Source organism: Salvelinus namaycush, chromosome 3 (assembly GCF_016432855.1).
Source record: "Salvelinus namaycush isolate Seneca chromosome 3, SaNama_1.0, whole genome shotgun sequence".
In the NCBI taxonomy this organism is placed as follows: domain Eukaryota; kingdom Metazoa; phylum Chordata; class Actinopteri; order Salmoniformes; family Salmonidae; genus Salvelinus; species Salvelinus namaycush.
Genome location: NC_052309.1, coordinates 53732008 through 53750013, shown reverse-complemented (window position 1 = coordinate 53750013; position 18006 = coordinate 53732008). Strand labels below are relative to the sequence as shown.

Here is an 18006-nt window from a genome sequence, read left to right as displayed (position 1 = left end):
TTGCTGTGGTAAGTAGTAGTAAGTAGTTGCTAATTAGCTCAAGTTGTCCACAATGAGATTCACACACAACCTTTGTGATACTAGACATTTGTATTATACAACCACTCATCCTCCCCAACAACTACCCTCCTATTGTTTCTGTCTTAAGTAACTTACTGTCTTTATCTGTGATTGAAATGCACTGAATGCAAAATCATGCACTGCACACAAAGAAAGTATACTTATTCGTGTGCCTGTACAAATGTTCAAATAAGCAATTTGTGTCTATTTTGCAATAATCTGTAATACTGGGTTTGAAATAACCATAGCCTTTTTAAATACCTTGATGCATCATGAACAGGGGTGCTCAGCAGCCGTTTACGTGGCCTGCAGGATCATAGCTCAGAGTCATCAGCAACCACTATTATTATTACTTTATCTGTAATTGAGGTAAAAAAAAGACCCACAACTATAATCAACTGTATAAAATACATATATTCTCTGGTGCCTTGGAGCATCATAGACAGAGATCCTCAGCATGCAGCATCATAGACCACAGTCCCCAGCAGCTTTGGTCACAAATCTACATAAAACAAACATTAAAAAAACAAATACATATTTACACACAGTACCAGTCAAAAGTTTGGACACATACTCATTCCAGGGTTTTTCTTTATTTTTACTATTTTCTACATTGTATTTTCTACATCAAAACTGTGAAATAACACATACGGAATCATGTAGTAACCAAAAAAGTGTTAAATGATGACAGCTTTGCACACTCTTGGCCTTCTCTCAACAAGCTTCATGAGGTAATCACCTGGAATGCATTTCAATTAACAGGTGTGCCTAGTTAAACGTTACTTTGTGGAATTTCTTTCCTTCATAATGCATTTTAGCCAATCAGTTGTGTTGTGACAAGGTATGGGTGGTATACAGAAGATAGCCCTATTTGATAAAATACCAATTCCTTATTATGGCAAGAACAGCTCAAATAAGCAAAGAGAAACAACATGAAGGTCAGTCAATGCGGAAAATTTCTAAAACTTTGAAAGTTTCTTCAAGTGCAGTCGCAAAAACCACCAAGCGCTATCATGAGGACCATCACAGGAAAGGAAGACACAGAGTTACTTCTGCTGCAGAGGATAGAGTTACCAGACTCAAATATTGTAGCCCAAATACAGTTCAAGTAACACACATCTCAACATCAACTGTTCAGAGGAGACCGTGTGAATCAGGCCTTCATGGTCAAATTGCTGCAAAGAAACCCCTACTAAAGGACACCAATAATAATAAGAGACTTGCTTGTGCCAAGAAACACGAGCAATGGACATTAGACCGGTGGAAATCTGTCCTTTGGTCTGAGTCAAAATGTTAGATTTTTGGTTCCAACCGCCGTGTCTTTGTGAGACGCAGAATAGGTGAACGGATGATCTCTGCATGTGTGGTTCCCACAGTGAAGCATGGAGGAGGAGGAGGTGCGACGGTGTGGGGGTGCTTTGCTGGTGACACTGTCAGTGATATATTTAGAATTCGAGACACACCTAACCAGCATGGCTACCACAGCATTCTGCAGCGATACGCCATCCCATCTGGTTTGCGCTTAGTGGCACTATCATTTAATTTTCAACAAGACAATGAGCTAAAAACACACCTCCAGGCTGTGTAAGGGCTATTTGACCAAGAAGGAGAGTGATGGAGTGCTGCATCAGATGACCTGGCTTCCACAATCACCCAAAATCAAACCAATTGAGAAAGCAGCCAACAAATGCTCAGCATATGTGGGAACTCATTCAAGACTGTTGGAATAGCATTCCAGGTGAAGCTGGTTGAGAGAATGCCAAGAGTGTGCAAAGCTGTCATCAAGGCAAAGGGTGGCACCTTTGAAGATTCTAAAATCAAAAATATATTTTGATTTGTTTAACACCTTTTTGGTTACTACATGATTCCATGTGTTATTTCATAGTTTTGAGGTCTTCACTATTTTTCTACAATGTTGAAAACAGTCACATAAAGTAAACCCTTGAATGAGTAGGTGTATCCAAACTTTTGATAGGTACTGTAAGTTAAAGTGCTAAGAGTCCTCTACGGTGCCAGCCTCTCAGCTGATGATGAAGACCATGGTTGCGTCTTCTCTCATGGGAGGCAGGCTCTCCATTTCCTCAATGAGGATGTGTTTGTCTTCCTGTTTCTCCTCCAGCAGCTGACACATGCTGCTGGTCAGGCCCTCCAGGGTGACATGGATGTCTTTGAACAGGTGCAGCATGGCCATCCCCAGGATGATGACCAAGATGCCACCCATAGTGCATACCATGTCTACCCCAGACATGGTCCCCCACTCTTGAAATAGGATGATGGAGGTGGTGAGCACGATGGTGGTAACGCACACGTAGTAGATGGGGTAGACTAGTAGTGTGTTGAAGGTGTGCAGCGATTTGTTCAGGTAGTTGACCTGGATGACGATGGAACTCACCAAGGAGGCCAGCAGGATCCAGGTCAGCGGGTGGCGCACCACGGCTGGGTCAGAGAGCACTGTGCGGATGGCAATGCCCAGGCCCTTAACGGAGGAGACGGTGAAGGCCCCCAGCAGGCAACAGATGCCGATGTAGACCAGAATGTTGGTCTGGCCCACACGGGGGGAGAAGTAGAAGATAAGCAGCAGGCAGGCCACCAGCAGGATACTGGCAAACACAAGGAAGCCTAGAGATACAAAGCGGATACACAGGAGCCATAATAGTGAGGCTTGGCACAGAGGAGAGAGAGAAGTGTTGCTCTAGGATGTGGTGGATGGTGGTTAGGGAACAGACAGGTGTTATTCCCTGGTGCAGAAGTATCGTCCGTCATTATGTCTACATACTTGCTCAACAACGACGTTAGCATTTTGTTATCTTTTAAGTTCTCTCCTCTTGATTACATGCTCATTACCTCATTATACTTTAATGAATAGAAATAATGTACCTGGGTCAAGCAGTTTGTCAGTCATCTGGTGCAGGGTTGTCACTTCCTCTTCTTCGGGTGCGTGGATCACCATGAGGATGCTGCCCAGTACGCTGAGCACACAGCCCAGCTTCCCAAACAGATTTAGAGTCTCCCCCAACAGGTAGGAGGAAAGCACTGCACTGTGTCGAGAGAGAAGCCAGAACTACAGTCATTTCAATATCAATGCAAACCACAAAACAGCAGATTGCTGTAGACCAATGACTTACACAGAACAGCTCCTGACAATTAAATAGTTTTTTAGGTAAGTTTTGGCCAGAAATATTCTCAAAACTTTTGAATTTCTGAGTCCACGTTAGGTTTTTAAGCAACTAATTGACCAACCATTTCATTCAGATTTTTTCTGTGAGCTCAATACACAGTTTCTCTAGAGATAAATCAGAATAAGCCCGAACTGTGTGATGTAGTAGGGAGTTGTAGTTTCCATCAGGCCGATATTCTCTATAGTTTAGCGCAGAAAACATAGTAATTAACTACAATGACCACAATCCATTGCCGCTTACGGTCTGTATGGGGTAGACACGGAGATGGAGAGAAGAAAGAAGAACGCGTGATTGAGAGGCGTAAAGAGCAGTTGCTTCGCGAGGTATCTCTACCTGAAAGTACATGATCTTAGTGATTGATAGTTGGTATTTAGCAGCCATAAAAGTATGCCTTATTTATCAAAATCAAATCAAATGTTATTTGTCACATGCGCTGAATACAACATGTGTAGACCTTACAGTGAAATGCTTACTTAATAGCCCTCTTACGGCTCGGTGTCCCGCTAGCGTTCCACTAAGACAACATCCCACTAAGACAACATCCGGTGAAATTGCAGAGCGCAAAATTCAAAATCATATTATTAAACATTCATGAAAATACAAGTGTCTTACATCTTTTAAAAGCTTAACTTCTTGTTAATCCAACTGCGTTGTCAGATTTCAAAAAGGCCTTACGGCGAAAGCATACCATGCAATTATCTGAGGACAGTGCACCACATCAAAATACTTTTTCAAACCAGCACAGGCGTCACAAAATCACAAACTTACCTTTGAAGATCTTCCTCTGTTTGCAATCCCAAGGGTCCCAGCTACACAATGAATGGTTGTTTTGTTTCTTCAACTGTAGGTATTACAGTCTCGGCCAGGGACAGGTTGAAAATGTCAGTGAAGATGCTTGCCAGTTGGTCAGCGCATGCTCGGTGTACACGTCCTGGTAATCTGTCTGGCCCTGCTGCCTTGTGAATATTGACCTGTTTAAAGGTCTTACTCATATCGGCTACGGCGGGTTCGAGTCCTGATCCTTGAAAGCGGCAGCTCTACCCTTTAGCTCAGTGAGGAAGTTGCCTGTAATCCATGGCTTCTGTTTGGGGTATGTACGTACGGTCACTGTGGGGACAATGTCATCGATGCACTTATTGATGAACCCGGTGACTGATGTGGTATACTCCTCGATGCCATCGGATGAGTCCCGGAACATATTCCAGTCTGTGCTAGCAAACCAGTCCTGTAGCTTAGCATCTGCATCATCTGACCACTTTCGTATTGAGCAAGTAAAGGTGGTCTAGAGTTTTTTTTTCTCTTAATGCACATGTAACATGGTGGTAGAAATGAGGTAAAACAGATTTAAGTTGATTTACTTTGAAGAACTCCTAAAAGAATGTTTATTTTTTTGTCAGACAGCAGCTCTTTAGAGATGAGATGATGACTTGGAATTAAATAATTAAGTCATCAAATAAAACAAATGTGAATAAATGATGGTTAAAAAGTGATAAGCAGTATTGGACAGTCACTACCATCATGAGACTTGTATTAATTGTTTTATTCCGTGTTGTTACAGCATTGAATCCACATAATACATTTAATGTAAAAAAAAAACTAACAGACCTCAAAAAGCACTAATCACTCAGCACTCGTTCACATATACCAACATAAGGGTACAACATGATAACATTAGCTAGGTTTTCATCTAATTGGCAACAGATTTTCATGCGAATATTCTCAAATCTGCATATAAACAATATGTGCATTTTTCCACCAGAGATGTGTTTCCATCAAATTGACTTGTGGCAGATAAAAGGCTGTGCGTGATGAGGTATTGCACATAAAAATACCTTTAGCGGTTAAATTCCCATGTACTGAATAAAAAATATTCCATGTCATTTTCAACTCTGCTCTCACAAAAAATGGTGCATTTCTCACAAAACATTAGGAACATCTCCTCAGAACAGCCTCAATTCATCGGGGCATAGACTCTACAAGGTGTCGAAAGTGTTCCACAGGGATACTGGCCCATGGTGACTCCAATGTTTCCCACAGTGTCACGCCCTGACCTGAGATATCTCTGTTTTCTTTATATTTTGGTTAGGTCAGGGTGTGACTAGGGTGGATTACGTTAGTTTTTGTATTGTCTAGGGGTTTTGTATTGTCTAGGGTTTTTTTATTGTCTAGGGTTTTGTAGGTCTAGGTATTTGTATGTTTATGGTGGCCTGATATGGTTCCCAATCAGAGGCAGCTATTTATCGTTGTCTCTGATTGGGGATCATATTTAGGTAGCCATTTCCCCTTTGGTGTTTGTGGGTTCTTGTTCTATGTTTAGTTGACTGTCTGCACTATTCATATAGCTTCACGGTTCGTTTTGTTATTTTGTTAGTTTGTTCAGTGTTCATTCTATTTAAATAAAGAAGAATGTACGCATACCACGCTGCACCTTGGTCTCCTTCGTATGACGAACGTGATACACAGTTGTGTCAAGTTGGCTGGATGTCCTTTGGGTGGTGGACCATTCTTGATACACACGGGAAACTGTTGAGCATTAAAAACCCAGCAACGTTGCAGTTCTTGACACACTGAAAACGTTTTGCCTGGCACCTACTATCATACCATGTTCAAAGGTACTTAAATATTTTGTCTTGCTAATTCACCCTCTGAATGACACACATACACAATCCATGTCTCAGTTGTTTTCAGGCTTAAAAATCCTTTAACTTGTCTTCTCCACTTTATCTACACTGATTGAAGTGGATTTAACAAGTGACATCAATAAGGGATCATATCTTTCACCTGGATTCACCTGGTCAATCTATGTAACGGAAAGAGCAGGTGTTCCTAATGTTTTGTACACTCAGTGTATAGGGACTGTGCACATTTTGGTATTGGCACAGGATCTCTCGCCAACAGCTCGCAGATGCAGTGCGGGTATAGCTTACATGATGAAAATATTATGGACAAAATATAATTTTTATTTGTCAGATGGCAGGCAAGCATGATCATGTCACCAGAATAAGACCCTCAATATTAATAGGAAAGGAGCATCAAGCTACTCACCTTGCACTTTCACCACTCTGTGACGTTCATTATCATTTATTTACTCTATAGCCTAATAACCTGCATGCTTTCCCGATGAGTCGTAGTGGGAGGACCACACAACATGTCATCGCGTGACTCCGAGTACACTTCGATATGATAGTTATTATATCAATATTTGCACATAAAAGCATTTCCACTGACATTTCTCGCATAATTAATTTTACCGACACAAAAAGATCACATCTTGTCTAGGATATTTTGTTTTGTCGACATTTGGAAAGTTTACAGACAAATGTTCTGTTTCCATCAGGCCTGTCGTAACATTTTTTATCTGACCTGTACTTTGCTCGTTACTAGCATAAAAAGGCTGGATGGGTACCTGGTTTGTGACATAGGTATATGGTTTTCCAGTCATGGAAAGTGAGGCACCAGAGAGAATGCAATGATAGCTAGCTGTATGTAGATATAAGCCAGGTAACAGAGAGGTAAGGGTACCTGATAAGGACACTCAGTGTACCAAAAGGAATCACCACAGTAGCTGGGGCAAACATGTATGCTGCAAAGTTGGCCGCTTTGCCGGCACCCACTGTGGGTGCTTAAAATAACAAACATTTATGTAACTGTAAGGGGTGCGTAACTGGTGGCAGGGAAGTCAGACGAAGGAGAGCAGAACTAGGTAATAGCCGGAGCAGTTTAATTGCAAAAACCAACGGCATAAAGAAATAACCAAAATGGGTACAAAACCCCGACACGCACCAGTAAACATGTGCACAAACACTTACAACCAGCAATTCCACACAAAGACATGGGGGGAACAGAGGGTTAAATACACAACAATTAATGAGGGAAATGAAAACCAGGTGTGTAGGAAAACAAGACAAAACAAGTGGAAAATGAAAGTGGATCAAAGATGGCTAGAAGACCGGCGACACCGACCGCCGAACGCCGCCCGAACAAGGAGAGGAACCGACTTCGGTGGAAGTCGTGACAGTAACCCAACAGAAATATAGTGAAACTACTCAAAATACAAGTATTCCCACATGACATATAGTTAGTGATGAGGGGAAAATATTTAAACAGTTACACATCGCAATATTATTACTTTGACTCAAAGTATCGATTTGTAAAAAAACGCTCGGTAGCGTTAGCTAACACTAGTAGCTTGTTGGCTGTACCTGAGCCAAGACAAATGTATTTTCATCCTATAGATTGTTCTCTTTTTTAAATAGTGAGCCAACATGTTTACAGGACTTTTATTTCCATGACTGATCCAAAAAATGTTATCATGCTCTCTCTCATCTCTCTGCAGCAGACATAATGGTGAGCATTATGTTTGGAACATCAAATTGCAATTAAATCGCAGTATCGAATCGGAATATCGAATCGTAATACACGTAGATCTGTGACAATCATAATACATATCGTATCGGCACCTAAGTATGGTGGTAATATTGTATCGTGAGGTCCCTGGCAATTTCCAGCCCTACAGTGCTTCTGGCGAATATTGAGAGTAGATTTTGCTACTTGGCAAAACAAACTCACTGGTTAGAAGGCCACCCCACCATAGCCAGTCCTTTAAATATCCATGACCACCTTCACCTGCACAAACACAGACAAGGCACTCAATAAAAGAGAAGAAAAACAAATAAATAACATCAACCAATAACAAATATAGTTGATTGATTGCTTGACATGAAACCTCCAACCTCCTGTAAAGGCCATGAAGTTGTTTCATGCCCTCAGAAAACCTTGATGCTAGTACAGTGTGTTCAATCAGATGTTATATAAAACTGACTAAGAGAACCCTTTATAGACAGAGCATTGCTCCGGTCAGGGTTCCTGCCCAGTTTCGAGTGCTACAACAACCTTTAACAGTGGCTGGATGTACTGTTCAATTTCCCTTTTCTTATGGATAGCTGAAATATCATACTGTAAGGTCATAGTGCAAGAACTACTGTCAGTTGATACCACTTCATTGAACAGGAACAAAGCCCTATACTGTAGATGTCTTTTTGTTTTTCTACATCCTTAAACATTGTTTCCTGAGAAGACACTCACTTGCTCTTGTCTGTTCAATACAGGCAATTTTTTTTATTTAACCTTTATTTAACCAGGTAGGCCAGTTGAGAACAAGTTCTCATTTACAACTGCGACCTGGCCAAGATAAAGCAAAGCAGTGCGGCACAAACAAGACAGTTACACATGGGATAAACAAACGTACAGTCAATAACACAATAGAAAAATCTATATACAGTGTGTGCAAATGTAGTAAGATTAGGGAGGTAAGGCAATAAATAGGCCATAGTGGCAAAATAATTACAATTTAGCAAGTAAACACTGTGCAAGTAGAGATACTGGGGTGCAAAGGAGCAAAAAAATAGGCTAGACGAAGCAGAGCCTTTTTCTTCAGCATCACACTTCCTTCAATCAGGAAGGCAGACAGCACCGCCAGGGTCAAACAAATCCAGAAGTTATAGCTGTTCCACTTGTTGCCGACAGCTGATAGCCCTGTCTCAGTGGCATTGTGATTGTCAGTGAATGAGGTGTTAAGTAGGCCTGTGTCCCCATTGACTATACACACAGCAGCCTTTTTTTTTTTTTTTTTTTTTTTTTTTTTTAATCCCATTTTCTCCCCAATTTTTCGTGGTATCCAATCGCTAGTAATTACTATCTTGTCTCATCGCTACAACTCCCGTACGGGCTCGGGAGAGTCGAAGGTCGAAAGCCATGCGTCCTCTGAAGCACAACCCAACCAAGCCGCACTGCTTCTTAACACAGCGCGCCTCCAACCCGGAAGCCAGCCGCACCAATGTGTCGGAGGAAACACCGTGTACCTGGCCCCCTTGGTTAGCGCGCACTGCGCCCGGCCCGCCACAGGAGTCGCTGGAGCGCGATGAGACAAGGATATCCCTACCGGCCAAACCCTCCCTAACCCGGACGACGCTATGCCAATTGTGCGTCGCCCCACGGACCTCCCGGTCGCGGCCGGCTGCGACAGAGCCTGGGCGCGAACCCAGAGACTCTGGTGGCGCAGTTAGCACTGCGATGCAGTGCCCTAGACCACTGCGCCACCCGGGAGGCCCCCCACACAGCAGTCTTTGACAGACACAGCAGCCTTATTATGGAACCTGGAAAAACAAGCAGAGTGCAATAACTTTTAACATGATAGCTTTATAAAAGCTGTTGTGCTAATATTGTGTATTTACCATGTACTTTTAAATAAATACCTGGCGTTTCTGTAAAATAAAGTATATTCCTGCTATCAGAATATCTGTTGAAAAGAAACCAATCCAAATCACCCAGTTCAAATTGAAATGAACAACAGAGATAATGACCTACATAGAGATGCAGATTGCTTAACTTCATTGGGATAGGGGGTGCTGTTGTCACTTTTTCTGGAAATCGTGTAATTTTTAAACGGCTTCCTACTCAATTCTTGCTCGTACAATATGCATATTATTATTATTATTGGATAGAAAACACTCTCTAGTTTATATAGCCGTTGAAATTTTGTCTCTGAGTGGAACAGAACTCATTCTACAGCACTTTCCCTGACATGGAGTCAGATTTCACACATCTTGGCCCCTGATCTGGAGTCAGTTTAAAGGTCCCTGTGAATGCTATGAGGATACAAACACTGCTTACGTCTTCCCCTGGATGTCTTTACGTGATGACGCTTTGAATGGAGTCGATTGCGCAATCACAGCCTCTATAAAACAGAACAACGTGTAGGTAGTTTCCCTTTTCCAGCTGCGCCGGACGCACGGTGGACACCGACCTGCTCTTTTTCCAAGCTTTAGTGTAGCCAGTAATATTTCTCCGGTCATGTTTTTACTTGTAATAGGTGTTAAAGACATCATAAGGTAGTTAATTTAAACCGTTTTATAGCAATTTATATCCGTTTAGTGCGATTTTGGGACATTTATTTCTGAGACACTTTGAACTTCTGGGCACGTTTCCAGTTCATGCCGAACGCAGTGGGCATTTCCACATAGCAAGAGGACAGCTTTCGACCAAAAGACGATTAGACCCAAGAAAGGATTCTTTGCCCAAGATTCTGATGGAAGAACAGCTCAAAGTAAGAACAATTTATTATGATAAATCGTGTTTCTGTCGAAAAATGTTAATCGCTTATGCCGCCATTTTGTTAGATGTAGCTTCGCTTGGCGCAAACTGTATTGAAAAGTAAGGATAATTTAAAAAATGTAAATCAGCGATTGTATTAAGAATTAAATTGTCTATCAATCGCTGTCCACCCTATATTTTTTAGTCACGTTTATGAGTATTTATGTATACGACTAGATCACTGTCTAATATGTCGCACGACATTTTCTGACCAGCTGGGCAACTTTTGTCATTGTCTAACCATGATTTTGGTGGCTAAATATGCACATTTTCGAACAAACTCTATATGTATGTTGTAATATGATGTTACAGGAGTGTCATCTGAAGAATTCTGAGAAGGTTAGTGAAAAAATTAATATATTTTGGCGATGTTGACGTTATCGCTCTCTTTGGCTAGAATCAATGCTCTGGTAATGTTTGCACATGTGCTATGCTAATATAACGATTTATTGTGTTTTCGCTGTAAGACACTTAGAAAATCTGAAATATTGTCTGTATTCACAGGATCTGTCTCTTTCGATTAGTGTATGCTGTGTATTTTTACGAAATGTTTTATGATTAGTAATTAGGTAATACACGTTGCTCTATGTATTTATTCTAGTCGAGTTGTGACGGTGGGTGCAATTGTAAACTATGATTTATACCTGAAATATGCACATTTTTCTAACAAAACCTATCCTATACCATAAATATGTTATCAGACTGTCATCTGATGAGGTTTTTTCTTGGTTAGTGGCTATCAATATCTTTATTTGGCCGAATTGGTGATAGCTAGTGGTGTTGGTGGACAAAGAAAAAATGGTGTCTTTTGCTAAGGTGTTTAGCTAATAGATTTACATATTGTGTCTTCCCTGTAAAACATTTAAAAAATCGGACATGTTGGCTGGATTCACACGATCTGTATCTTTCATTAGCTGTATTGGACTTGTTAATGTGTGAAAGTTAAATATTTCAAAGAATTTTTTTTTTGAATTTGCCGCTCTGCCTTTTCAATGGAATGTGGGAGGAGTGCCGCTAGCGGCACCCCTGGCCTAAACAGGTTTTAAAGGTCCAATGCAGCCGTTTTATGTGAACATCAAATTATTTCTGGATAATAAATGAGTACCTTACTGTGAATATTTTCAATTAAAATTGTCAAAAAGAAACAAAATTAGCTTGGCAAAGAGCAATTTTGCAAGCAATAATTTTGCTAGGACTGTCTGGGAGTGGTCTGAGTTGGGAGGGGAAAACTGAAAATTAGCTGTTATTGGCAGAAAAGTTTGGTCTATTACTACTATTGGTCTATTGGTCTATTAACTAATTCAGCACCTGGTGATGTCACAAGGCAGGAGATACAGTGGGGCAAAAAAGTATTTAGTCAGCCACCAATTGTGCAAGTTCTCCCACTTAAAAAGATGAGAGAGGCCTGTAATTTTCATCATAGGTACACTTCAACTATGACAGACAAAATGAGAGAAAAAAAATCCAGAAAATCACATTGTAGGATTTTTTATGAATTTATTTGCAAATTATGGTGGAAAATAAGTATTTGGTCACCTACAAACAAGCAAGATTTCTTGTTCTCACAGACCTGTAACAATTTCTTTAAGAGGCTCCTCTGTCCTCCACTCGTTACCTGTATTAATGGCACCTGTTTGAACTTGTTATCAGTATAAAAGACACCTGTCCACAACCTCAAACAGTCACACTCCAAACTCCACTATGGCCAAGACCAAAGAGCTGTCAAAGGACACCAGAAACAAAATTGTAGACCTGCACCAGGCTGGGAAGACTGAATCTGCAATAGGTAAGCAGCTTGGTTTGAAGAAATCAACTGTGGGAGCAATTATTAGGAAATCAAATCAAATCAAATTTTATTTGTCACATACACATGGTTAGCAGATGTTAATGCGAGTGTAGCGAAATGCTTGTGCTTCTAGTTCCGACAATGCAGTAATAACCAACAAGTAATCTAACCTAACAATTCCACAACTACTACCTTATACACACAAGTGTAAAGGGATAATGGAAGACATACAAGACCACTGATAATCTCCCTCGATCTGGGGCTCCACGCAAGATCTCACCCCGTGGGGTCAAAATGATCACAAGAACGGTGAGCAAAAATCCCAGAACCACACGGGGGGACCTAGTGAATGACCTGCAGAGAGCTGGGACCAAAGTAACAAAGCCTACCATCAGTAACACACTACGCCGCCAGGGACTCAAATCCTGCAGTGCCAGACGTGTCCCCCTGCTTAAGCCAGTACATGTCCAGGCCCATCTGAAGTTTGGTAGAGAGCATTTGGATGATCCAGAAGAAGATTGGGAGAATGTCATATGGTCAGATGAAACCAAAATATAACTTTTTGGTAAAAACTCAACTCGTCGTGTTTGGAGGACAAAGAATGCTGAGTTGCATCCAAAGAACACCATACCTACTGTGAAGCATGGGGGTGGAAACATCATGCTTTGGGGCTGTTTTTCTGCAAAGGGACCAGGACGACTGATCCGTGTAAAGGAAAGAATGAATGGGGCCATGTATCGTGAGATTTTGAGTGAAAACCTCCTTCCATCAGCAAGGGCATTGAAGATGAAACGTGGCTGGGTCTTTCAGCATGACAATGATCCCAAACACACCGCCCGGGCAACGAAGGAGTGGCTTCGTAAGAAGCATTTCAAGGTCCTGGAGTGGCCTAGCCAGTCTCCAGATCTCAACCCCATAGAAAATCTTTGGAGGGAGTTGAAAGTCCGTGTTGCCCAGCAACAGCCCCAAAACATCACTGCTCTAGAGGAGATCTGCATGGAGGAATGGGCCAAAATACCAGCAACAGTGTGTGAAAACCTTGTGAAGACTTACAGAAAAGTTTGACCTCTGCCAACAAAGGGTATATAACAAAGTATTGAGATAAACTTTTGTTATTGACCAAATACTTATTTTCCACCATAATTTGCAAATAAATTCATAAAAAATCCTACAATGTGATTTTCTTGATTTTTTTTCTCATTTTTTCTGTCATAGTTGAAGTGTATCAAATCAAATCAAGTTTATTTTATATAGCTCTTCGTACATCAGCTAATATCTCGTTGTGCTGTACAGAAACCCAGCCTAAAACCCCAAACAGCAAGCAATGCAGGTGTAGAAGCACGGTGGCTAGGAAAAACTCCCTAGAAAGGCCAAAACCTAGGAAGAAACCTAGACCCAGGCTATGAGGGGTGGCCAGTCCTCTTCTGGCTGTGCCGGGTGGAGATTATAACAGAACATGGCCAAGATGTTCAAAATGTTCATAAGTGACAAGCATGGTCAAATAATAATCAGGAATACATGTCAGTTGGCTTTTCATAGCCGATCATTAAGAGTTGAAAACAGCAGGTCTGGGACAGGTAGGGGTTCCATAACCGCAGGCAGAACAGTTGAAACTGGAATAGCAGCAAGGCCAGGTGGACTGGGGACAGCAAGGAGTCATCATGCCCGGTAGTCCTGACGTATGGTCCTAGGGCTCAGGTCCTCCGAGAGAGAGAAAGAAAGAGAGAAGGAGAGAATTAGAGAGAGCCAAGATTTTCAAAATGTTCATAAATGACAAGCATGGTCAAATAATAATCAGGAATAAATGTCAGTTGGCTTTTCATAGCCGATCATTAAGAGTTGAAAGCAGCAGGTCTGGGACAGGTAGGGGTTCCATAACCGCAGGCAGAACAGTTGAAACTGGAACAGCAGCAAGGCCAGGTGGACTGGGGACAGCAAGGAGTCATCATGCCCGGTAGTCCTGACGTATGGTCCTAGGGCTCAGGTTCTCCGAGAGAGAGAAAGAAAGAGTGAAGGAGAGAATTAGAGAGAGCATACTTAAATTCACACAGGACACTGGATAAGACAGGAGAAGTACTCCAGATATAACCAACTGACCCTAGCCCCCCGACACATAAACTAAAGTGTACCTATGATGAAAATTACAGGCCTCTTGGTGGCTGACTAAATATGTTTTTGCCCCACTGTAACTCCATCCCACCAAAACAGGCAAACATTTCTGGGGGTCTTTTCAAAATGAATATTCTTGACTGCACTGGGCCTTTAAAGCTAGAATCCTTAGTTGATGTCCATCTTTGGACTTATAAATGAATTATATATACCCATTCGTTCAACTGTAATACCCCATCAGAGCCCAAAATATAAGCCTGTTTAATTCCAATGTTTGTAAACAATGTAAATGTAAACAAACATTGTATAATTTAAGGATCGGCGTTCCGTCAACGGGACAGTTGTAAATCATGCAACGCGTTATGTCAAGATCGCAGATTTTTTAAGAAATAACAAATGTCGGTACATATAAGTGTCTTATATCAGCTCAAAGCTTAAATTCTTGTTAATATAACTGCACTGTCCAATTTACAGTAGCTATTACTGCGAAAAAATGCCATGCTTGTCATTGTTTGAGGAGAGCTCCTAACAACAAAACACTTTTTTCTTTGCAACAGGTTTGATAAATTCACCTCTGAAGGTGAAATGTGTATTTACATTGTGAAATCTTGCTATAATTTGTCATCCAAAGGGTCCCAGAGATACCATGAAGTGTCGTTTTGTTAGATAAAATCCTTTTTCATATCCTAAAAAGATCCATATAGCATGCATGATCGATTTTGTATTTCCACTCGTTCAATTTGCAAAGAAAGGAATCTGTGAAGATCTCACCCTAAACGTTGTTTCAATGAGTCAAATCACATTCGTATCTATTCCTCAGAGATCCTAACAAGACTTCACTATTTCATTAGAGGTGTAGTATATCCTATAGGACACCATATTTGGTCAGAGAGCGACGCCTTCATGGCACCCCGATGACGCGGGCGGCCATCACTTGAACGACTGTATCTTTGTCAAATAAGCACCAATCGGGGTCAAACAAAGCTAGCTAGATAGCCAATTATATTTTTTACCCCCTTTCCCCCCCACCCCCCAATTTCGTGGTATCCAATTGTTACTAGTTACTGTCTTGTCTCATCGCTGCACCTCCTGTACAGACTCGGGAGAGGCGAAAGTCGAGCCATGTGTCCTCCGAAACACAACCCAACCAAGCCGCACTTCTTAACACAGTGCGCATCCAACCCGGAAGCCAGCCGCACCAATGTGTCGGAGGAAACACCATACACCTAGCGACCTGGTCAGCGAGCACTGCGCCCGGCCCGCCACATGAGACAAGGATATCCCTGCCGGCCAAACCCTCCCTAAACCGGACGATGCTGGGCCAATTGTGCGCCGCCCCATGGGCCTCCCGGTCGCGGCACAGCTAGCACTGCAGTGCAGTGCCTTAGATCACTGCGCCACCCTGTGTATATGTCGTAAAATGTAACTATTTACCTTGTACGACAGCATGCCTTTTCATTTTGGACAAAAATTATAAGGATATTCAGTTATGAAGTTTTGAAAACTGTTTTTTTTGCAAATGTTGTACTTATAATATGGCTACTAATACTTGGAAAGCTAAATCAAAGTCCAAGTATACAGATTTGATGATATTCTTGCAGAAAAATGGAATATGAATGTGAATGTCTCCTTCACAATTTTCCCAAATGTACCTGGGGACTTCACACTAAAAGTCTTGTTGTTCACTCATTTTTCAAGTTATCCATCTGAAACGTTGCACATACACTGCTGTCATCTTGTGGACACTATCGGAATTACAACCAGAGTGATGGCTATAACTAAGACCTATCTCTTGCATTTCAAAGATGGTGGTAGAAAAAGACAGATTGGTTTATTCTTTGTATTTTCTTCTACCAGATCTATTGTGTTATATTCTCCTACATTCAGTTCACATTTCCACAAACTACAAAGTGTTTCCTTTCAAATGGTACCAAGAATATGCATATCCTTGCTTCAGGGCCTGAGCTACAGGCAGTTAGATTTGGGTATGTCATTTAGGTGAAAATTGAAAAAAAGGGGGCTATGTTTGTAAACAATGTAAATGTAAACAAACATTGTATAACCTCAAAACATGGTTAAAACTATAATTTGGATATCATGGATGGTCAATCCTTGCATCCATAGCTCTGTCTATGAATTTGAGAATGGTTACATTTCTCCAGGCTTATCCCTTTTTACCGAAACAGTGACAGGGTATCCGCTTTTTTATTGTTTTAATTAAGGACTATCTTTACTGAGGTCATTTGATGACTGACTGTTATGTCACACCAGTGACAACCATGACAATTATCAGAATGATACCATTGTATTCATGTTGTTTTTTATCAACACTAGCCTATCCACACAAAGCCCAATTAAATACTGTAATGGTCAAATAAAATGAGGCTCAATTTCTTTCGGATTTCATATGGACAAAAACGTAAGAAGATACTTTAGAAATCAATGTGACATTTCATGTTCGTGAGACTGACAGTTTCTGTAATTCAATACATGACCTCACTACTTGAACTAGGCCCGCACTTTGGTACCATGATGCAACGACATGTTTGCTCTGTCGACGAAAGGTGTTCTTAAACACACGGGTGACTATTCTCGTGAGTTTAGAAATCACCAATTATATGGACATTTCAAGTGGTATGTTCTGAAGAAAAACTGCCTTTTGAAATTGTCCTATTCAAATATTTCAAAGACATGAACAACCAAACTTAATATTCAAAAACATTTAAAAACATCAGCTGCTGTTATCCTAAAATCCTAAAATCTGTCCTGGTCAAAATGAAGACGTTCTGACAATATCATATTTTGTTCATGTAAGCTATTCGTTTTTCATGTAAGCTATTCATGTATGTCAACCCAACAGTTCTTCTTTTCTAGGCTCGGCCAACAACGCCCTTCACGAATAAGACTACTGTAAATCAATACCCTTACAAGCATTCTAAATACTGTAGGCCTCCATTCAAAAAGAGAATATAGCCTCCATTTAATATAATGATATAGAAGCGTAAGCCTGTAAACTTACCGTTTTGGCATGACTCCTCAGATAAATTAAGATCTTGCATTGTGTTGATTAAAGCTATTATCCAACAGCTCTCGAAGTAGCAGAACTGGTAGTAGGATAAAAAGAGACGTATAAAAGAATCTGTTCCTATCAAATGTGCTCCTTCTCTATCCAAACAGTTCGGATGGACTTTTCATTCCAAGCACAAATAAAAGGTTTAACTAAAACAAATCGATGCTACAGGGTGTCTTATCTCATCCAGTGTGGACAAACAAAACAAACAAGTCAACCTGACCTGCTCAGGTGTACGTCTGGCCCGCCCAATTTCCTCCGTTAGAATACAGCGCTTGCGCTTTCACATCTAATCAATTCCATGCCCCTTTCAATACTTTGCAGTTGTAGAGTATTTTATGTTCTAGAATATGTCGAAATATTTTACAAATCAAAAAACAGTTTATTTTCTATATATTTTTCAGAATTCATACATTTAAGTAAGAATATACTCCTATTACAGAGCAAGCTGTAAACCTCCATATGACACCTACTTTTGTTTTGTAGCACCTACAGATGAAACATTATGGTGTCTTAAGTGAGACCTGAGTGAGGCCAAAATGTCTCAAATATTCAATAAAGTCAATAAATGATTTCTCAGTTATGCTTTAAGATATACATGTCAAATATGTCAACAATGTCTTTCCTCCAACAGACCTTTTTATGGTCTT

General features: G+C 40.9%; 1 protein-coding gene across 1 annotated transcript; it reads right to left on the bottom strand.

The window, feature by feature from the left end:
• Positions 1 to 2080: 2080 nt before the first annotated feature.
• On the bottom strand, positions 2081 to 17345 carry LOC120044422 (magnesium transporter NIPA2-like). The gene is made up of 7 exons (XM_038989071.1): positions 17306 to 17345; positions 9357 to 9394; positions 8622 to 8853; positions 7809 to 7865; positions 6762 to 6852; positions 2938 to 3098; positions 2081 to 2679 (listed from the first exon to the last, which is right to left on the bottom strand). Exons 1-7 carry the CDS (start codon positions 17343 to 17345, stop codon positions 2081 to 2083), a joined length of 1218 nt encoding a protein of 405 aa, XP_038844999.1.
• Positions 17346 to 18006: the final 661 nt, after the last annotated feature.